The sequence below is a fragment of the Drosophila pseudoobscura genome, chromosome X (genome assembly GCF_009870125.1).
Source record: "Drosophila pseudoobscura strain MV-25-SWS-2005 chromosome X, UCI_Dpse_MV25, whole genome shotgun sequence".
In the NCBI taxonomy this organism is placed as follows: domain Eukaryota; kingdom Metazoa; phylum Arthropoda; class Insecta; order Diptera; family Drosophilidae; genus Drosophila; species Drosophila pseudoobscura.
Window position 1 is genome coordinate 49,872,605 of NC_046683.1, and position 22,089 is coordinate 49,894,693.

At 42.5% G+C, this 22,089-nt stretch overlaps 3 protein-coding genes and 2 long non-coding RNA genes across 5 annotated transcripts; 2 read left to right on the plus strand and 3 right to left on the minus strand.

The window, feature by feature from the left end:
• The first annotated feature begins 160 nt into the window (after positions 1–160).
• Positions 161–5,020, plus strand: LOC26533617 (uncharacterized). The gene is made up of 2 exons (XR_004469755.1): positions 161–715; positions 894–5,020. It is a non-coding gene; the product is annotated as an uncharacterized lncRNA (long non-coding RNA).
• Positions 5,021–5,777: 757 nt separating this feature from the next.
• Positions 5,778–7,365, minus strand: LOC117184972 (uncharacterized). Its single transcript, XR_004470453.1, has 2 exons — positions 6,451–7,365; positions 5,778–6,370 (listed from the first exon to the last, which is right to left on the minus strand). It is a non-coding gene; the product is annotated as an uncharacterized lncRNA (long non-coding RNA).
• A 1,559-nt stretch (positions 7,366–8,924) lies between these two features.
• On the plus strand, positions 8,925–11,900 carry LOC6900632 (COMM domain-containing protein 4). Its single transcript, XM_002134969.3, has 4 exons — positions 8,925–9,006; positions 10,703–10,843; positions 10,905–11,136; positions 11,202–11,900. Exons 1-4 carry the CDS (start codon positions 9,004–9,006, stop codon positions 11,408–11,410), a joined length of 585 nt encoding a protein of 194 aa, XP_002135005.2. The 5' UTR covers positions 8,925–9,003; the 3' UTR covers positions 11,411–11,900.
• Lk (Leucokinin) lies at positions 9,084–10,132 on the minus strand. The gene has a single exon (XM_001353661.4). The coding sequence runs from the start codon at positions 9,699–9,701 to the stop codon at positions 9,168–9,170; it is 534 nt and encodes a 177-aa protein (XP_001353697.3). The 5' UTR covers positions 9,702–10,132; the 3' UTR covers positions 9,084–9,167.
• A 1,164-nt stretch (positions 11,901–13,064) lies between the features above and the next one.
• Positions 13,065–13,762, minus strand: LOC6900634 (tctex1 domain-containing protein 2). The gene has a single exon (XM_002134971.3). The coding sequence runs from the start codon at positions 13,666–13,668 to the stop codon at positions 13,123–13,125; it is 546 nt and encodes a 181-aa protein (XP_002135007.1). The 5' UTR covers positions 13,669–13,762; the 3' UTR covers positions 13,065–13,122.
• Positions 13,763–22,089: the final 8,327 nt, after the last annotated feature.

Below are 22,089 nucleotides of genomic sequence, written 5' to 3' on the forward strand. Positions count from 1 at the left end.
TATCTATCCACAAAAACATAACTGGAGAAATTAATAAATCCCAGTTTTTAGAAATCATGTGTTTTGCGTGCTAGATTGCTCATTTAACCCACTGTGCGTAACCAGAGCGTTCGAGAGAGATAGGGAAAGAGAGAGAGAGCCACGCCACGCTACGCTCTCTTGGCATTCACATTCACCCTATCTACATAATCGCACCTCTCGCTCGCTCTGCCGCTGATCGACGTGGCGTGCATATTTCGATTGCATTTTGATATAGAGTTTTAGTGTTGGTTTTTGTAGCTTTTTCTGCGTTCTTAGATTAGTTTAGGCGCCGCCACTGTCACCGACTCTCTCTCTCTCTCTCTCGCTCTCGCTCTGGCTCTCAGTCTCTGTCGCACAGTCGGGTGACAAAAGTTGCTCGGTGTCAGGCCCGAGAGACATGATCAGCATCACAGCCCAACCCATCCCACTTTTCGGTCTTCGTGTCGCGTCTCAGCTGTTGCTCTTCATCTTCACCTTCGTCTCGTCTCGTCTTTATCTTTATACTACTGTTATCGCATCATTGTAGTTGAGGGGGCTTTTGCCTTAATAAGTAAGGGTTCCGTTTTAGCCCACGCATTTCTTTCAGGCCGTGTCAAATCTAAATCAATTATCCCAACCCAACGGATGAGGGTCTTGGGTAAGAAAAATGTCTTTTATCATCGACATTATTTCAAAGGTCATATGGATCATTCAGGTGAGTTTTGAACAGGCTTTTAGCATGGATTCCATGCGTTTTTAGTACTTGTAAGTCGGAGATATTTTAATACCAGCACTGATGGTTTCCGTATTAAATCTATGGTCATTTTTAACCCACTTTAATGAACCATTTAAATTGAATTTCTTTTCATCTTACCATTTTCCATCTATTGCAGCGAAAATGTAATGGCTCTCGACGGACCATTGTCAACCCACATGATATCTGTCGTACCCACATCAAAACTATCCGAGGCAAACGGAAACCCCTGAATCTGAATCTGTATCTGAATCTGAATGCAGCCAACTCTACACAGAAATGCAGCAGTCTGGTTTTGGAACTGGAACCTCGTATCGCTGCGTTTGTTGGGCACCTTCTATGGCAAAGAAAGTGTATCTGTGTGAGTTTATCTTTGGCCTGGTTGCCTGTGTGTGTGCGTGGTGTGCGTGCCTCGATGACATTCGCTCATGGCGGTTTTATAGTTGTCGAAATGCCCTCTGACAATGAATGATCTCAACCCCAGTCTCAAAATGAGTTGCATGATAGTGCACCTATGCCTATGGATGTTTGAACATACATATGTGAAGGGTTTTCACGCTTTTCTGTTTCGAGTGTTAAAAAGTCTCATTTTGCTTGCACACTTTCTTCGGATGGCCACGCAGCATCCCATTTGGTGGAGAGGTTCGCTTAAAAGGGGGTCTTTTGGAGTGGTATGTACATACACATGTAAGTAGAGGAGGAAGAGCCGGCCGGCTTGCCTAGTTGAAAGCCGGTTTCCCAAAGATCCCTGCTTGAATAAAAAGTAGTTACTCGAGTGGTTCGCTGCAGCGCGTCGTGTAGAGAGTCTCAGAAGAGCCAGAGAGCTCTCCATTATTATCCCCCTGTTCATTCTTCCCCTGTCTTCCCCTTCATTCAGGGTTGGCACTTCCTCCCCTTGCATCTCGTACTGCAATGCTCTATCTTTTCTCTTCTCTTCACTACTCTCTTTGGCTGCACTCGAAATTGCTGGCACTTGCGTGGGCCTCTGTCTGTACCCTCTGGCAAATTTAGTAGCTGCTTCTCCCTACATACTCGTATACATATGTATGTACATACTCGTATTTGTATGTATCTTGTCTATTCCTGTAACGATTTCCATATTTTCATATGTACATCTTTTTGAGGCAGTTGTAATTATAGTTCGTTGCTTTCGAGCGGAGCGGAGCGGATGTGCTTTGCTTGGTGGACAATTTACAAAATTCAATTTATGAATTTATGAACTTATACGGGTGGCTTGCAGTCTTGTCACTCTTCGCCACTCTCTCACTCAGAAAAGATATACGATATAGTCTGTACATACATACATAGGTGTATATGGTAGGTACAAAGTTGAGGAAGCTATCGGTATTTATTATATAAATAATTAAACAGGAATCCACGTGCGCCTGAAATCGTGGGGTGATGAAACCGGCAGGCACTTCAGTATCAGGCACGAAAATATTGGCTAGCGGCGCTTGGTTATCAGTGAAATTCAATAAATTTTAGTCATAGTATAGCCTACACAATATACAGTACACGGTACTAGTTTGTGAAGCCCTCTTGGGAGAATCTAATTTTAGAAATGGGGCGCGCGACTTAGAAGATTTTTGCTCATTATCAATGCATATTGAATTGCTGATGAACTGCGCAGCATAAACTTAAATCATAAATATAGAACTGGTTTATTTTTGGGCAGAGATAATACCCAGAGCGCAGGAGCGTGTCGGCCGATGGCCATGCCATGCCGTAACTGACCTAGAGCACATGATCGTAGCGTGATCGCCGAAAGAAAGCACCGAGAAGATAAACGACACGAATTTTCTTCTTGGCAAAGATCTCTCACATCAAAACAGTTCTTCCGCAACGGAAACGGCACGGAATAACATAGTCGCAAAAAGGTTTTACTATAAATAAACCAAGGGATAGACATTCGCAACATGCTAAGAGCGGAATTCCCATTCACATGACAGTTTTTACCCAGAGTGTGATCTTTTTAACCATCTTAGACCGTCTTCGTTCTGTTCTATTCTGTTGTGTGTGTTTTCCCTTTGCTTTCAAACGTAACGGATCCGATCGCGTAATTTTCCATTGGAACTAATACGATCGGGGATCGGCGATCGGCGATTGGCGGTCATCGGTGATCACTGATCAGCATTAAAACAAACTTAATTATGCGATTCATATATACTCGTAGATGTATGTATAGAAAGTCATCGAGCAAACAGCAGGCGAGCGAGTCTGAGGCCTGAACCGACCACAGCTGATCACGTTTTCGCTTGCTGCTTCAGATAGTGGTCCTGGCAATAGTTCCATTGACATCGCCAGACGACGACGACGACGACGGCGGCGGCTATCTGCCCAGACCCGACGCACATCGACGCAATGTCTGATATCGCGCGTGTCTGCGCTGATAGCTGATAGCGAGCCCCTAATTGAGTGCTCCCCAAACACCCTAAAAATAGTTAGACTCGACCTCTTCATTATTCCCATGTTAATCACCGAACCAATAGACACAGTGACCAACGAAAGGGAATGCCACTTATCAACATCTGTTTGCCAGACCAAGTTGAGTAGACGGGGTGTAAGTCGAGTGTTTACTGTGGCTAATGTATTTGATTTTCAAGTTTGGCTCGTGTGCTGGCGCTTCAAAAGGGTTCCGTTATACCTTCCAAGGCAGTGATGAGATAGTTAGCCGTAGACACCCACCTGATTAGGTAATACTTAAAGTCCAAAGAAAATCAATATGGGGGTTACATGTAATACACCATAATTTTTGTTTAGTTTATATATATCTTGATCTTACTGGTTATCCATATGTATCTTTTCGAAACATCAGAATCGACTACTCCTACATCATAAAGATCCTACAGATCCGCTTCTCTACTCATTAGCCTTTCTTTCTTTCAATTTCATTTAAAACTTGATCTCATCCTAAAAATTCAGAGTCAACATGTGTGCAAAAACAGATTCACTAATTGACAGGTTCCAAATTGCATTATTTTCTCTCTCACCTGATGAAATATATTTGCATACATTTGGCCATTTTTTATATATTTTTGCGTTGCTATCGGATAAAAAATTAAGGAAACCACATAAAATAAATAAATAATATGAGCAACAATTTAGAAATAATTTAGAAAATTTTACCAAATGTTTAATGATGCATAACAAAATCCTTTAACTTAGTCAGTTTCCTTGATCCACTACTCTCGATCTTTCTCTCAACATAACCGCCAAGAGATACTCGTAATCAATTCCGCCTTTCTTCAAGACCAGGGATAGCAGTAAAAGCTGTTGAACATCTTTCCTGTTTCCGGTTTATGCTACAAGCATTAACATAAAAGTGCGCGAAATCAAGTTCAAAAATATATATACGCTTGGATTCAATGTTGAACGCGTACATTGCACTGCCCAGAATTAAAAATAATGTATCTGTAGAGCTGCTTGACGACATACTTATATACATACATAGATAGATAGATATATATTTACATCTAGAAATGCCTAGACAAGTTTTACAATTTACATGGCCGTGCGAATGAATCAGTGGGACAAGCAGAGCAATCTGCTTCTTGCTTTTTGCTCGAACATCTATAAAGTATCTGATAAATGCGCAGCACACTTAGAATTTGGCAAAATTTTGATTTAATTAACCTTCTATTTGGTGGAGAGGTCAGTCGCAATCTGGACTAGAATCAGTTTTTATATGGTCTTTGCTTCTGTACGCGATTTCTTTTTGGTAAAGGAGGTCAGTGAACTGTTTTATTATTATTTTAAGAAGACTACCGATTCTTATATTTCTATCTTAGTTTTATATTTTGCTTACATATTTACGTACGTATGAGGAGATTATTGAGGATAAGAAGACCCGCGATATGGTTATCTAGAGAGGTTTCAGTCGCCTTGATTTTGTGCCGTTTTCTCGGTAAACTTTTTCAGTACAAGGTAATCGCGTATTCTCCTCTGCGAAATGTTTGTCCATTTTTTTAATTTTACACGTAGCGTAGGTCTCAACTGGGTCACCTTTTGGCTTATCAACGAGCGAACACATATATATGTACATATATTGTATATAAAATAGTATAAAGAATTAAACCGGAATGCAAGGTGATCAGAAATGTGTATATCAAATGTGAAGATACCCTAGATAACGATAAGAAATTGATTAAGCTGAGGATTAAAATAACACAGTCTCTAAATCAAGGTAGAATTCATTTTCTAGGGACATACTTTTATTGAAAACTTCGTTTTCAAAAACTTCTTAAAGCAAGATTTAAAAACTTATTTTCTCAATGCTCCTTTCAAAGTATTCGAATTTATTATCATATCATTATCATATTATCAACCTTAAATATGTAAAATTTTGCCAGTATCTGTACTTATTTTGTATACATACTATATGTATGTACATATATTGATGTTTAAATATAAATATTATTATGAACATGATTGTAAAACAGCAAAAAAAAAAAAAAACATTAAAAATAATCAACAAGAAAATGCATCTGAAAATTTTCCACCCTAACCTTATTATAATCGACTCGTATTTGCAAACAAATAAGCATGCCTGTAAAGAACAGATCAAAGATCGTATCTCTGGGATTTATGGGTCAATGGGTTTATCTCCCGACATTTTACAAATTGTTACATGCTAGGTGAAATTCTGTAGTTCTCATCGGACTCTTGACGTCAATAAAAATGGGTTTTGATATCAGAAGCAATCGTATAATATATATTATATAATATATTAGTATCTAATGGAAAACGTAACATAATAGAAGTATATAAAAATGTATAGATGTATGAATTTTCACAGCTATTTATGGGAGGGATATAAATTCCTCAGTATAGATAGATTTACGTACATCTGTACATACGATTTGATTAATAAAGGCTCGTCTGGGAGGTTATTGCGGTATTGGCAAAATAAAAATAAAATTTGTCTTTGCAATAATGATTGCAGAGCCCTATCTGACCCGTACCGCCTCGTAATCAATTGTCCGTTGTAAATTAATCAAAAAACAAATAAAGTACAACTTTCCACTAAGTTGATTATTCCTTCCTTTATTTCCAGGTATTTTGAACACCATACGCAACGCCACCTGTCGGTTGGGGCGTGTGGGTGTGGGCGTAACTTAATTTAACGGTTTGGCGGTAAATGTTTTCCTCTCTCGTTCGCCATTCTCCATCCATTCGCCGCCCCTTTGGTACACTTTCTTAGCGGGTCTAATGGCGCACGAAGAAGAACAAATTTGTTTTCTGGCGCTTATGGGGAGCAGTGCGGAGCGAGTGGGAGATTGATTAGGAGCGGAGGAGATTGTGGGCTGGATCCATTGTTGTTGCCGGCCAGTCGCGCGACCAACTAGCATATCAGTTGCCATTCCGTTTCTGCTCCCCCTCTTTCTTCTACACCCCTATACGTGTATTCCTCCTCCTCTTCACCAATGTTAAGTTCAATGACAGAATTTGAAACCCCCCGTGCCTTCACTCCTGATTTTGCTCATGAATCTTTGGACAGGGCTTAATCAGCCAGCCTTCGTTATCAGTAGTAGTATACATAGTATGTATGATGGCCTAGTTTCTTCGTCTTTTATTTTTACTTTATTTTTTTGGCAGATGGGGAAACTGGAATATGACCTGAGGAAAGGTTAATTAATTAGCAATTCCGTTGAATATAAAGCTCGGATCAAGGGGGGGGCCTTGGAATACCACTTCACTTCAATATAGTTCCATAAGATGAGATATTTTTCTGTAGATTTTAATCGATTCTTTGGGCGCAATTAATATTTAAATAAATACTTTAATATTCAATTAATTTGTTTTGAATATGTTTGTTTTATTTAAGTTACATATGTATGTATGTACATTTATTGTCCTAATGATCTTGGATTGAGTGACAGACTGGACATGAGCAGAGATAGGAGTGCCGGAGCACCTGCTCTGTGGATGCAAACAGTCTGATTGAACGGCTAATTGGCTGCAGTTCCGCTTTGGGTTAAAAGATCGCTCTGGGATGGCTTTAAATAGATTACAAAGGGCTTACCAGATCCGTGTTATTTTTAGAGGGAAGTTTTTGCGGTGCTTAGGTAACAGTTTTTTCCGATTTGTTATTGAGTGGAACCCGCCCACCTAATCAGGGCGATAATCGATTCAAACGGGGCTTGAAAGTCCCAGGAATTGCATATTTTTCCACGTTTCCAAGCTCTAATCTGGAATCTTGGCTGAGGCATGGGCAGGGGGCAGGGGCTGGACATCTCTAGGCGTTGGCGCCGCTGTCAGCGTTGCCGTCTAAACAAATGTCGTTCACGTTGTAGTACATATTGTACATAATACTATGTATAAGTACTATTTGGATTATCAGTTAATTTAACGATTTCGAATTTAGATTTGTGGGCAGGCGATTAATTAACATTTGTTTTCAGCGTGTCCAGCAAAGGCCCAAAGGCAGAGACAGATGAGATAATTAATAGCACATGCAGTCCTCTATCCCCCTCTCTACCACACTGACGCTGCTCCGGCTAGTTTTTATTTATAGACAAGGTTTATGGGTTTGTTGTGCCCACCTCCTCCGATCTGGGGATCCGTTTCGCGGTGCACTCTACTCGTATCTGTTTGAAGGCTGAATATTATTCCAAAAACTGACGATCTCGGCAAATTGGTTTTGATAAAGAAGCTTGATTGCGGGGGTGTCAAAGGGTAAAGAGAGGTGTGTTATGATGTGGGCGTTGTATTCCCTATTGGCTGATAAGAATTTTACATTTAGCCCTATGTTGATAATATACAATTGTATTCTTTAGACTTAAGACTCTACTACAAGTAAAAACACTACACAAAGAACAAGTATAGCTTTCATGCTTTAATTACCAGAAGTTATCAAATAAAGAGACTTTATAATCGGTTTAATTTCAAATTAAGATTTCAAATTTAATCGTTTTGGCGCCCATTCCCGTTTGCTTTTAACACTGAAGTCAGCCCTGTCATCGTAGTTATAATGGCATGCACCAGATGTCGCTTTGAGAAAACCGTGACTTTTCCATATCTCTGAATAAATATTTTTTTAAATTAATAAAATATATTAATGTATGCAAACATTATTATTTTCCAAGAAGTTGGTTCTCATATTATATAATCTTCAGTATATTTTGACATCAAAATTTAAAGTATGCTTACCAAATAAAAGCAAGAACCGAAAATTGGCCAACATTCTGCATACCCTGGGGGAAATGAATATTATAAAATTTCGGTAATGTTTGTCATTCCAGGCTGTAATGAATGCAGAAACTAGTCAGTCCTTGTTAAAGTGTTATTTTAACGATATTTTGCAATTTGTGGTTTTTTTACAAAGAGAGAGATCAAGATACATACATATGTATGTATATGTATAGGAAAATAATAAAATGCAGGAATATGTCTAAAACATATCAATATGACAAAATATCTTTATTAATTACGTTTCTTAATATTAAATTAACGAAATAGGGTATAAAAATGAACATACTCCGGTTGAAAAGCAACAATTCTTCAAATACCAGCAACATTGACGTGACAACATATCGATTGTTTTTTGTTTAACCTTGTTCTTTTCAAAATACAATAAATGGGAATACTTAAAAGTAGTTAATCTTGTAGAAAATATATTCATGAATAGGATAAAACTATGTGGGCACGGCTGAGGGTTTTAGTTAGCCAGCATTATTCAACGGAATATCTAAACTGAGCAATTGGTACGATTACTCTTACTTTTTTTGGTTTGACCTTTTTCGCTAAAACCTTTTTTTAGGCGAAATCCAATAAAAGCATGTATTTAAAATATGCAGGCCAAGTAGAAAATAGGATCATTAATTGAATAAAACTATGTGGGCATGGCTGAAAGATCTATCTAGCTAGTAATTTTGCACGGAATATCAACATTGAGGAATATGTTTTCCAATCCTCGACGGAGAACGATTAACCCATTGTAAGCCAAGGGGGCTACCACCGTACATCATACAAATTTAATGATTTTAGCGCCTTTCAGGTGTAAGATATCGTGGTTTTTTTGTAAGTTCAGAGGAAAGATGACATGGATCTACAAGAATAATTTACAATCAGTAATATTTGCCGTCACTTACCTCAAGTCGTTGAATTGTTTAAATAGAGGGGGCTAAGCGGGCCAAGCTTTTTTTTCCATCAGACCGTATAATTTTATTGCGGTCACACTTAACAAGTAGAATAGAACTTTTTAGAAATAGGAAAATTATTTATAATAATAATAATAAGCATAATACAAAATGGTGAGTGCCGGCAAAGAAAATGAGTTAGACACGTGAGTTTTTTCCATTGCACGCTTGGCAATTTTCATGTTTATTTAGACATTTAGTGATATATAGAGGATTTGAATTGGCATTTCATACATTTTCGGAAAGACTCGGGGACAATCTCACTCCAGCGGCGCTTAATAGTAGCTGCGATCTACTCCGGTTCCGGGTCCGGCACCGACTCCCGGGTCGGGGACTGCGAACAGCGGCTCTGGAGACCTCTTGCCACCCCATGAGTGGAATCGCTGCTTCTTGCCCAGGACCACGGAGTTGCGCTTTTCGTCGCGCTGCAACTGGGACTTGATACGGCAGCGCTCAATGACAGCGTCCCGGATGATGGAAGCGAACTCCACGTCGTTAAACTGAGCCATCAGCAGCTTGAAGAATGCCCAAATCTCGCCTCTCTGCGAGGTGGGTGGTGGGGCATAGTGGTGGAAGAGCCAGCCCCCCTCCGACGGGGAACTGTCCTCGGCGCTGACCGTCCGGGCGTTGTAGGCGTCGCACACATCTTCGAAGCTGAGAATGGCCTGGAGGATGAATCTACGGTACTTGGACAGCTGAAGCTCGCAGGTATTCAGCTCCACGTCGGCGGAGGCAGGGTGCCCGGGCAAGGCGTACAGCTGCCTGGAGAGGGCCAGCAGTAGGAACAGGAGTCGCCAGGTCTGCATCATTCAAAGAGCTGCGTGCGTGTGGATGTGGGTGCTGGTAATCCTCTTGGCCAACTGCGCTGGAAAATGGCTCGACGTCGTGCTTATATAGCTGCGGGTTTAAGTCCAACTGTTGGTCCGCCCACTGGTTGAAGAATAAGTCGCGCCCGTTGACAACTTTGAAGTCCATAAAATAATTATAAAACGTTTGTCGTTCGCATTTTCTAAGCCGTTACACACGTCGCTAAATAAATAAGAGTGCGTATTAATAAGCGTGGCATGCCCCGTCCTGTCCTCGTCCTGGCTGTGGGCAGACGGTTGCAACAAGTGTCATAAATTTTCACGCTTCTAACTGGCGCTCGTTTGTTTCTTTCCGCTATGCCGGAGAATTTATTAATCCTGCCAAAAGATAAACGTGACGTGCACTTGAAACTGAGAACGGCTCCCTGGGCGACTTGCCTTATATGTAGGTCGTGTCGCGCCTCCCTGTGTCTCTGTGATGCCACCACCCACTTACTAACCCCTTTTTGCCTGCCTTGCCACTCACTCAGTCGTACAAATGCTCGCTGATTAGCAGGCAAGCGTATGAAATTAATCATATGCAAATATCGCCACTTTTTCCGTTGCTCAAGTTGTTGATGTCCTTGCAAGGGGTATATCGGTTTTTCGAATAACATGAGAGGGTATTCATGGTCAGTTTTAAGCCTACCCATTGTGTTCCCAAATTTTTTGTATAATATCTATCTTAGGGTATTCCAAGATTTGATGTATTCCTTCTACTTATTTTTGCTAAGAGCGTCGTAGTCAGTCCTAGTCCTCTTGTTGGACCTACTTCTAGTCTTTAATTTACTCAAAACGTGATGTGATAACTTGGCTGTAGGCGGTTGTTTGCAGTTAGCATGTGTGGGCTGAAGGGCGACTCGAAAAGGAGGAGGAGTTGGATAGCCTCGGATAACTAAATTTATTTCCTTATTTCCAGTGAAATGTTGCATCTAAATATGTTATTATTTATTTTCTCTTTAAAGAAATTCCGTTTCTGCGGCGAAGGGGATTGCCCCGATTGGGTATTGGCCGAAATCATATCAACACTCTCCAACTTGAGTATAGAGAATCTGGAAAAGCTAAGCGATCTGGTGGCTCAAAGAATATGTGGCGGAGCTTTTGAGGTGAGTATGTGTGATATTAAGTGGATTTGGATTTGACAGTCTCACTCTCTCTCTCCGAAAGGAAGCGGCCATCAAATCGTTGACATCCACACTCACTAATGAGGGGAAAACGGCCGTGGCCTGCATCAACTTTATGCTGATCAATGCATCCCGCTACAACTGCACGGAGAGCATATTTGGAGAGGAGATCCAACAGCTAGGCCTTCCCAAGGACCATGCTGCGGCCATGTGCCGTGTGCTGCAGAAACATTCCGGTTCCATACGTCAGAAACTGTTAGATAAGGCATTTAGAAGTGGGTTCCTTTACGCACATGCTATGCTATCACTATAATGAAATTTTCTCCGCCCATTTCCCCAGTTAACGAGCTGCAAAGCGTACGTAATGTAACCTCGCCTGGCGAAACGCCAGCAAATTGTGCCACCCTGGAACTGAAAATCTCGCAAGAACTGGTCGATGGCCTGCCCAAGGATACCACGCATATTGTTAACTTCGAACGCTCGCATCTGAAGGCTCTGCTGGCGGAGCTGAAAGTGGCCCGCGATATTATGGACAAATACGAAAATTAAAACTAGAAAGCAAATGCGATGAAAGAAAATTGAAGAGAGTATTACATCTTTATTGGAATACACCGCAGCTTTGCTTGATTAAGACTCGGCCTTTGGAATGTATATTACTGCGAAATCAATCAGTGAGACTGTCGGTCAGTCAGGGAGAACATTTTATATAATATAGATGTCGATTCAACGGGATTTTGGCACCCGATTGCAGATGATTCACGAACAGATGAATACAATGAACTCTTCCCAGTTTATGGAGCACAACAGTTTCAAAAACCCTTTTGAAGTCCCGTTTGGATATGGCAAGGAAGACAGAGCTTTGGTATGAACACCTGGAATGCATCGCGTAACCAAATTTTGATGATGCATCCAGCAATGACGTGCTGGATAGAATATGATGCCTGTGATTCTTATTTAACCCGCGGCCATTATTGAAAGAAACTGCTAAGGAATTTATTGATCGCAATAACTAAAATAGAAAAATCCTTAAAAATCTGTATCTACGAAAAACAAAAGAGTTGTTTTTTAAACACGCCCATCAAGAAGTGTAACAGGATGTGTGATGATGTCTGTATTGATAATAAGGAAGGAGCCGCCGAACCAACAAAGTCGCCAGTCACCTCTCCACTCAGGACCGCACGCATTTCAGAAAATGTCCTCTCAGGAGAGCAACATCCAACATCTATGTACAGACTGGTCCAGTCCAAACTTTTATTGAATAGCAGAGCGGGGTGGCCTCTGCCCATTACGCTGCTCCTCAAGATGTGTTGCACTTCAGCGGCATCGTGCGGACTATACTCATAGTCCACATAGTCCGGTCACCGTATGGCGGATTCGTTGTATTTACAAATCAAAGCCATTTTGGGGCCGAACACCTCTAAAGATGGCATTGACTGCTTCTGCACATTAAGGAAAAGGCTAAGCATAATCTCCCACGCATCGCTGGACACCTACTTTAAGCTCTTCACTTTCTCCTTTTGAATGAAGGTGACTGCAACGGCTAGAGGTAGTTCGAGCGGACCCGGCCCTTTGTCCAGTTAGTGAAATGGCGGGAAACCAGTCAGATTGCCACAACTTACGAGGCACTATAGAATTTTCCGCCTAGAGTACCAGCAGATGCTAATGTGCTAATCAAAAAAGATTATATGCACATGCGAAAACCTCATCAACAGCCATTTACTTCCATCCAGTCGTTGACCGATGCCAAGGAGAGCACTGGAGGCACTGGAGGTGCTGCCTGCTGAATCTGATCATCAAAATCGTCTATCTCCTTGACCGTGAAGATATCCAAATCCCGCACTGTGTGGACCAACTGCTTGGACAGGTCTGCTTTGGCCTTTCCAGCTCCATGCGCCGTGTGTGACAGATGTTAGGGAGTGGTTTGCGGAGATATTGACTGCAGATTGTTGTCGCCGGCGGCAGCCTACGAAAGGTAAAAATGGACCGTCCTGTTCGTAGTTGAGTTGGGCACACACCTCTGGCGGAGTGATCAGATGCATTATGTCGTAGCTCCGGCCAATCTAGGGACATTCAAGGCACTACATACAAGATACATGCCAAAGCAAATGCCAACAACTGGTAAAGTCACAACTTTGTTGATAATGAAGAGTAGACAGATCTATTCATCGTCCTGAATAATATGTTTGAAAGCAATAAAACTATATTTTTAAAGTTGTAAATATAACGTTGCGACTTGAATGTTTATTTCCTCTGTGCCCAAATTAATACGTATAACAACCAAAGACACAGGCAACACAAACAAAACTGCCACCGTCGAAGACATAGGAAACATAATCATCTGAGAGTTGATCCCATATAGCACGAGCCCCATAGAAACAGCCGGCGCCATTCTGTTGATAGAGCATTACGTTGACCACGTGCTTGTAACGCGGGTACTGGCCCTGTCCCTTCATCTTCAGATTGATTTCGTCGGCTAATTCGCGTGTCCACTTCACAGCATCCGCAGCAGTGTAAGTCTTGCTAGTCAGTCTCTCCGTAAGCACGCGTTGAAGTATATAGCGAATGTACGGACAGGGGAACTTGTTGCCAAAAGCTGGTCCCATGTTGTAGGCATTGTAGATAGTGACATCCTTTGCTGGTCCTGCCTCAGCGTGTAGTTCACCTCCTCCAGCAGCTAAAACTGACGCTTTGGGGGTCGCATCGGATTTCACCTCGGGCAGAGCATTTCCACTTCCCACAGACTCCTGTGGCTGTATCTGCCGCTTGTTTTCCAGAATACTGTCGGTTTTGTGCTTACTATGCGACATTTTTTTTATTATTGTAAAATTTTCTTTTTGATGATTTCGCTTTGAATTATATCTGTGTTGTAAAACTTCGATCAAAAACTTTTCTGTACGACGATAGTCGATTGTCAGCGATTGACAGGTGCTTCCAGGCTTTTATGTTTTAAAGATTATACAAAAATCTTTGAAAATAGAGAAAATTATTTAGTAAGGAAGTTCTGTCGAGTGCGGTGTGCAAATTCTCAGGTTCGCCAGGGTCCGATCCAACTACAAGGAATTTGTAATGTCATGGTATGGGAACGGGAGGATGTGGAGCAGCAATTACTGGACGAAAAGTGGCCAGCTGCTAGCTGACTTGCGAGTGTTGGGTGGAAGGAAAAACGGGTAGGGGTTGGTATGCCGATTATACGGTAAGGTAATTTACAAAAATTGTATTAAAGCTATTTCCCTATGGCCCTGACACGACGTGAGGCCACCTTTCCCTCTATTCCGGCTTGTATTTTGAAGGTCATGTCTTGAAGGGAGGTAATCTGCACCTTTCCCGCGTATCTTGAGGGGTGGGCTGGTCCTCACTGCTACGTCGGCGACACTCTGTACTTAGCCGCACTTCTCAATATCGCTCTCTCGCTCTTTTTTATGTGCGGGTCTGCGCTCTCACTTTGACGCTGCTGCCAGCCTTTCTCGGTGCTCCCTTTACCCCATAGACAAAAATTAGTTTGCAGAACTGGTTAAGTGGATCTTAACCCAACCATTTTTCATACGCGATGCTCGAAACGTTTAGTGTGTGTTTATTGTTTGCGACCCCATAGAGTATACATATATATTCTTGATCAGCATCAATAGCCGAGTCGATACAGTCATGGCTGTCTCTCCGTCTTATCTGACGCCTAGTTCTTAGAGACTAGTAGAGCTATTAGACTATTAGACCGCGCGGAAATTCAAATTCGGTCCCCAACGGGCGGTTCAGTAAGTTCCAAGCAGTAGTTAAAAATAACAAAAATAGATGGCGCTGTGGCTTTCAATAGCGCCACTGTGAACCTGAATTTTCCATGTAGGAAAAATAACCAAAAATACATTTACATGTCAAATTAAATTGTTCTACATGACATTTAACGGCTAACACAGTTTCAAAACAATATTAACAATGCGTTATCCTTATGTGGTGAATCTTGCCGAGGAAGCAAGGGAGATCTCTTCAGGGCGCGGGGCAATCCCCCAAAACCGCTCCCGGCATCAAGGAGACAACTAAAGACGGCGGCGGGGGAAAGAAGCTAGATGGCAGGAATGCTGAGCCAACACAGAGCAAGGCAGATGGGCATATAACCTTATAGGAGACATTGGTAGGTGGCTTAACCCGGGGGGTGGGACCGCGGATCACATACTCTTCACCTGCTCAAGGTTCACCAAGCAGCGGAGTGACATAAAACTAACACACTAAACGCCTTGGGCCTGATAAGCAAGATGGTATCTAGCGAACACTACTGAGGAAATCGAGAGAGTTGGAGCGGCTGCATAACAGCATAGAAGGGGGGGTCTAAGGCGACCCGCCTGAGGCCATATGCAAAATGTGATCCGTTCCGCTTTCTTCCTTTTTTTTCGTTTTGTTCTTCGCTTTCGCAAAAGCACCCGAGTCGAGCGTGGGAGAGAGAGCAAATAAGAAGAGGAGCGGGAGATCAAAGAATGCACGCATTTTCGCCGCTCTCACTCAAATTTTTTCACCCGGTCAAAGCGTGCCTTGGCAAGTCGGCTCCGCGTTCAAGTCCATGAAAATGCGGAAAATGGTGAAAAATCCAATTAGAAAAATGTCGCGCAGGTGTGAGTCAGTGATTATATAAAAAAGTGTGTTTTAGTGCAAGAAAATGTGCTTAATAAAGGGCGGGGGCGCAATAGAGGCCAATTGGCGGCATAAATGCAGATCTACGAAGGAGATGCGCAGCAATGTGTGATATATGTACATACATATGTATGTATGTATGTGTATATATTCGATATATATGTACATACATATGTAAAAAAAACATATTATTTTTACATAAATTATTTTTTTCATGTGGCAATGTACAAAATGTGATATTCCGTTTTCTTCCTTGTTTTTTGGTTTCGCAAAAGTACCCGAGCAGAGAGTGGGAGAGAGAGCAAATAAGAAGAGGAGCGGCCAATAGAGGCCAAATGGCGGCATAAATGCAGATCTACGAAGCCGATCTGCAGCAATGTGTGATATATACATATGTACATATGTATGTATGTTCATTGTTTAATATGCAGATAAACATATTATTTTAACATAAATTCTTTTTTTTCATGTGCAAAAATCTAAAATGTGTTACTGTTTTGTTGTCTTTTTTTTTCGTTTGATCACGTGAGTTCCAGCAATGTGTGTGTGCGTGCTTGAAAATTCGTCAAGTTCTGTCCCTTTCCCACTCCACGAGGCAATCGTGCAGTGCCGAAGAGAACCAAAGAGGAATGAGAGCTCTCGTTCCAAGTGAAGTTCATGATAAGGTGGGGCAGCTCAATAGTGCTAATCTGACTTTCTCTGCACCCTCTGGTGCCCCACCTTAAATTAAGATGCCTAAAGTTTTTGCGTTGATTATGGGTAAGTGAGACGAGATAAATTCAATGTTTATACTTTTATTTTCTTTTTACATAATTATTATAAGCGCATATGGAAATATACTATGGCTGTTCTTCTCCTCTACTCAAAATTGTCGCGTGGCTACTTAGTCTCACGGTCCCGTTTCTTCTTCGGCTTCTTATGGGAGGACAACAGGAAAGCAAGAAAAACGTAGCGGCACACGATTATGAGCCAAAAAGATAAGAGAGAGAAGAGGGCGTTTCTTTTCCGTGTTTTTGTTGTTTGTTTGTTTTTGTTTTTGCTGTTCTGTACGTTATTCCCAGTGTAGATCTTTTGCTCACTCCAATGGGCGGGGAATCTTTTCTTCTTTGAGGAGGAAACTTTGTTTTTTTTGGAACGAGAAAGAGAGCAGGGAAGTGACAATTTCTGTGGCACTTCACCTGCATAAATTCCCACAAACACTCTCTCAATCACACACCAACGTCGAAAGCTAAACAAAATTCACATTTGGACACCGTACAGTACCGTTTTCACCGGTAATCGAGGACGGAATCAGGATGGGGATGGGCCTTGGACCCCAAAACTCAATTGAATGCTGGACGCCAAGGCATGACTTATTAGCTAGTAAATCTATAACTTTAAACCAGTTATTCCTCTTAGACTTAGTAGAAACGGTATACCTTTGTCCCTTCCGTTCTATAGATCGAATTATTTGGGATTCTCTTAATTAGTAATTGTTTTTGTATTTTCAATTCATGCTTTCTATCTTTCTTTCTTCTTTTAGTAATTTTAGTTTTAATACTAATCTGACACCTACTCTTCCTGCTTGTTCGCGATCGCGTCCTGCAGCAGCGCCCCTCGGTCGTTCTGCGTTCTTGCCTGACATTTACGAGCGGGGGTGTGCTCCTTCTCTTTCCCACTATGTTATACCCGTCTCTCATGAGGAGTGCAAGCAAAATTGAGAGAGATGCGCGTTCCGGTCACGTAGCGACTTGTTTTGGCTCTTGACTAGCATTATTCTAAAGCCATGTGCACTGCTTTAGATATGTTTTTCAATATTTTGTAATGTGGACTATAAGATAAGAAGAAATATTTGAAATTAGGGAGGGTTTTATTCAATTAGAGCTTTTGCCACTCAACCCCCTTATCTGCCCCATAAATGTCCTCAGAATTCAACCACAAATTCAACCCTTTTCAACCCAAATTTCGGACTCATATCGACTTCATCAACTGTATCAAATTTAATCAACTTGCCTGCAACATTTTGGTACCTATCCTGATTATAAATTATAGCATAACGTGCGGCGTAAATAAAGTAAAATTTGTTAATAAAAGACACAGAAAAGAGAGTGAATTCGGTGCAGGAAGGCATGAGGGCATGAAGGGGTTCGTTTCGCTTCGAAATTTGCTTATCATCCGCTTTGGCCACGGCAATTACCGTCGCATCCTTTTTGGCCATCCTCCTGTGTGCAGAGCAGGTTATTAAAATTATCTGCAGAGGCTACAGAAAAGAAGAAAATTTCAATTAAAAGAATACAAAAAAAAAAACAAAAACAAAAAATGAAGAATAAATTAATTTTGAGCTCCTTCTCTCTCTCTCTTTCTCTCTCTGTCGCTCTCTCTGGTTTTTTTTGGTGGATTTTCTAATTATGAGCTTCGGCAGCAGCTGCGGAGGTTAAAAGTTGCGTTTTTATGGCAAATTTTTTTGTATTGTTTTTTCAATTAAACTTGACCATGTCAAAAACGGAAGGAGCGCGGATTGGACTGCTTCGCGACATTTTTGATTGCCGCTTTGTGTTTTTTTTTTGTGATTTTTTTTTGTATTCGTTATTTTTTCAATTTTTTCTTCTCCTTGCCACATGTTGCTGACACTTGCAGCAGCTCCGCTCCGGGCTCTATTCCTCTTTTCAGTCGAATTTCTGTTTCACTTGGACTTTGAACTTTGATTTATGATGCTCAATGGCGGAAATTATGTGTGTGTGTGTGTGTGTGTGTGTGTGTTTCTGCCAGCTCTCTCTCTCTCTCTCTCCTCTCCGACATTGTCACCTGTTCTTTAATTAAATTTCCCCTCAAGGTCTGAAATGGACTGCAACATTGAGTTTGCTCGCCCTCCCCCTCCTCCCCCTCCTCCCCCTCCCTCCCACCCAGCGGCCGCCTGTCCGACAGTGTACAAATATCATATCGAAAGGTAAATAAATGCTCCACGCAGCTTTGATCCAATTACCCCGGCAACTATTTACCCAGCATTTAGTTGGTGCCTCATTCACGTTCATTCCACTGCCAGTCCTTTCTCGCTGTTCCTATTTACGCAAACTGATATCTAAACATTTGTGTGTCTGTCCCTTTGGCAGGATGTTCGTGCAAACAAGGGGCCAATGTCAACAGAAATGGTTCACGTAATACTCGTATGGTAAAGTGGATAGCCCATAGGATTGATAGGGGAAGATAGGCAGCTTGTCTGTCAAAAATAGCGAGAGGTACTACGCTTGAGAGGGTGGGCAGAAGAGTTCCCTTAGTGTGCAGAGCTTCCCCCTTCCACACGCTTACTCTCTCGTACCTCTCTCTCACACACACGCTCTTTCTCGTGCAGTGTGTGCACTCGGGCGGAGATTTACGGGCTGCAGAGGAGAGGAATAAGAAACAGTAGCGGAAGAGTGGAAATTTGAATCAAATCGAATCGTAGAGCCGCGGTCCTAGCTCGCTTAAACTACTCTCCCAATCATCTCTTCCGACCCTCGCCAGCCCCCCCACCCCAAAACCTCCAAAGCCAAACCCAAACCCAATCCCAATAACACAACCAGATTCGACTGGCAACGCCCAAACATGTGTAACGCTGTGTCTGGCCCACCCCCACCCCCACCCCCACCCACTCCATAAGCATGCCATAAGCATTTCTGCTCCGGCCTGGCAATGCTGTCACATTACGCGCCTGTTACCATATCTTTACAACTGTATCTGCAGATCGTCCTCCACGCACTTCTATGACAAAGCACAAAACTTAAAAACCTTATGCATGTGATTTGAGGCCGCCCGCCGATGAAGTGGTGGGAGGGGATGAGGATGAGGATGATAAAGAGGAGAGTTGGCTGGGAAGAGGACACAAGTGTCAGCCTTTTGTCTGTGGTTCGGATGGTGGGGTGGCGGTGGTGGTGGGTGGGCTCGTTCGTTCTTCCGGGTACTTCTTGTTGCTCGGTTGCTGCTTCCGTTCCGGTTTTTAGTTCAACGTCGTCCACCCCTTGCGATGTTATGGGCCGGTGGCTATCACTATTTGCCACCCCCTGTGAGCTCTTAGCGTATTTATTGCGGGGGGGGCGAAAACCACTTTTTGACTTTTTCAATTTGACTTTTCCTGTGTCTGGTCTGGGCCTTCCGGCCCTTACCCCCCGGGTGTAATAATGAAATAAACGTTTCGCTAAATGCCTACGTATTTTGCGTTGAGGGTGAAGTTGGTTTTTGGGAGGTGGATAGATGTCATTCAATTAATTCGATGCGATTTTCCTTCGAGGGGGCACTCGTATTAGACAAAAGTTAAAGTGAACCACAAACGATGATATCAGCTTTATATAGTTGTGAAGAGAATTTATAGGCACTATCACTGAATTGATTGATTGAAAAACAAGTGTAGTTTTGGGGTTAGAAGGAATGAATGCTGAGAGACAAATCTCCATAACATAGACCCTTTTTCTATGCACATTTCATTCATAAACATTTGGGCCATTTCAAGATTCTGCTCACCCAATCAGGTATTCATATGAACTTAAAATGTTCCGCCATTCGTTGGTATCCCCTGGCAACACCTGAACATTGCGCTTCTGTGCTCTGAGAGCTGGCGGAGATTGACTGCTCGACATTAATCAACGCATAAATTTAACGCATTATTATTTATGTGCCTTCCCTCCGCTCCCCTCCGCTCTCCACCGCTTGCTATTGCTTGTTTCATTTTCATTTTCAAAATAGAAATTGTTTTACAAATGTCACGCCGGCAGCCCCGCCACTCGAAAATCACAAGGAAAATAAATGGCGCTAAAATGATTCAATTACCCGAAATGGAAAAGAAAAATGAAAACGCAAGCGAACAAAAAAAAAACAAAAATGGTTTGGTATTGGGGAACAGGTGGCCGGGCCAGGGCGACAAATTCTTTGGGGCTACAAATTTTAGATGTGTTTATTGTCGCCAGGCAGTGGGGTGGCGGTGGGGGTGGCGGTGGGGTGGGGGCTTGGCCCACACCTGTGCATCTGCGGGGCGACAGAAAATGTAATAAGCGAAAATAAGATTTTAATTGCCAACATTTATGGGCGGCGTTGAATGCCGTTTTAATGCTCCTGCCTCGCACACCCCCCCGGCACGCACACGTGGGTCCCCCCCCCGTCGGACGCCAAGGAGCTACCTACAATCTTCGAAAGTGAAGCTCTAATTGCCCTGAGGATTCATTAGTGGGTTCTATTTGGCTTTCACTTCGATAGCTGGCATTGATTCCGGCTATCAGTGTCCTGTGTGTGTCCTGTTTGCTTTCGCTTTGGTTGCAGCCATGGCCAGGCGAGGCTAATGCGCAATTTTCGCCCATCCTCATGGGGTTCACCCGTTCACGCTTCGTTGGCTCGTCCTCTGCTGCCCCCCCCCCCCCCGCCCCTTCCTTGAAATGGTCTTTTTTTTTGTTGTTTGTTTGCCTCGATATTGCACTTAATTTAATGTTGTTCTGTTGTCAACGCAAGTAAATCAAAGCTGCGACTTTTATTTATGATTTCATTTATGCGCTTTGCCATTAACCAAAGTGCTCTTCGATGCTCAGGCGTTGTCCTGACTGGCCGTGACTTAGGGGAGTACGTAAACCCTTCCCTTCCCCCCACCTCCCCTGCCCGGCACTCACTGATTTATATGTCACAATCAGTAGTTTTCAAAAATTTCCAAAACCCCCAGCGAAGCCATCTATCGTTTGTACGACCCATGTCGACACAATTATTGGCCAATCCTAGAGTCCTGTCCAAGGCTGAGCGTTCGACATTGGCCCTATGAACGGACACAGACAACTTCGTTGGGACGCAGCGGCTTTTGTCTATAGAACCTTCTGCCCGATATCATCGTCATCGGATCTAATCTGCATCTGGCCAGACAATGCGTAATTATTGCAACAATCCCACCTTCGATTCCTCGCAATTTCTGGCGACCATGCGGATGTGGGTCCGTCGTTTTGGATGCGGTGTCCCCGTTCCCAGTTCCTGCTGCCAGCGCTGCAGAGCATGTGGCCCGTGCTCTTCTGGATGCTCCAGTGGATGCTCCAATGGATGCTCCAGATGCTGCTGTTCCTGCTTTGGAGGATTCCTCGAGACCTGTTCGGGTTCATGCTGTGAGTCGTGCCTGGATCCGGCCTGGTTCTCCTGGATGGCCCCCAATGTGTGCGGTGCCGCCTGCTGTCCCATGCTGCCACGATGCTGCTGAAAATCCTCTAAAAATGCTCTAAAAATACGCACCAAATTTGCCATCATTTTGGTTTTAGTTTTCCTTCACGATAATAGACTTTATTTTTCCATATACTCTTTCGAGCTTCGTCTTTAAGTATTTTCATATCATTACTTTATTTCCAACCAGCATAAAGATCTCTGTTGTTTGATCCATTCTCAAACCTTGAAGTTGTACTTTCTCCAACGACTGTGCCTGCCCCCTTTTGCCCCCCAATGGAATACGAAACATGAGAAATGAGAAAATGCAATTTTGATATTCCTGCTTTGGTCGCCATATTGTAAAACTATAAAAGAAATGCCCATGTATAAGTACATATAATTCGTGCAAATCGCGAATCGTAAAAATTGCGCAAAAAATTTCCCTTGCAATGCGGAAAGAACCGCAACAAATTGGGCCAAAGGGCAAATTAGCC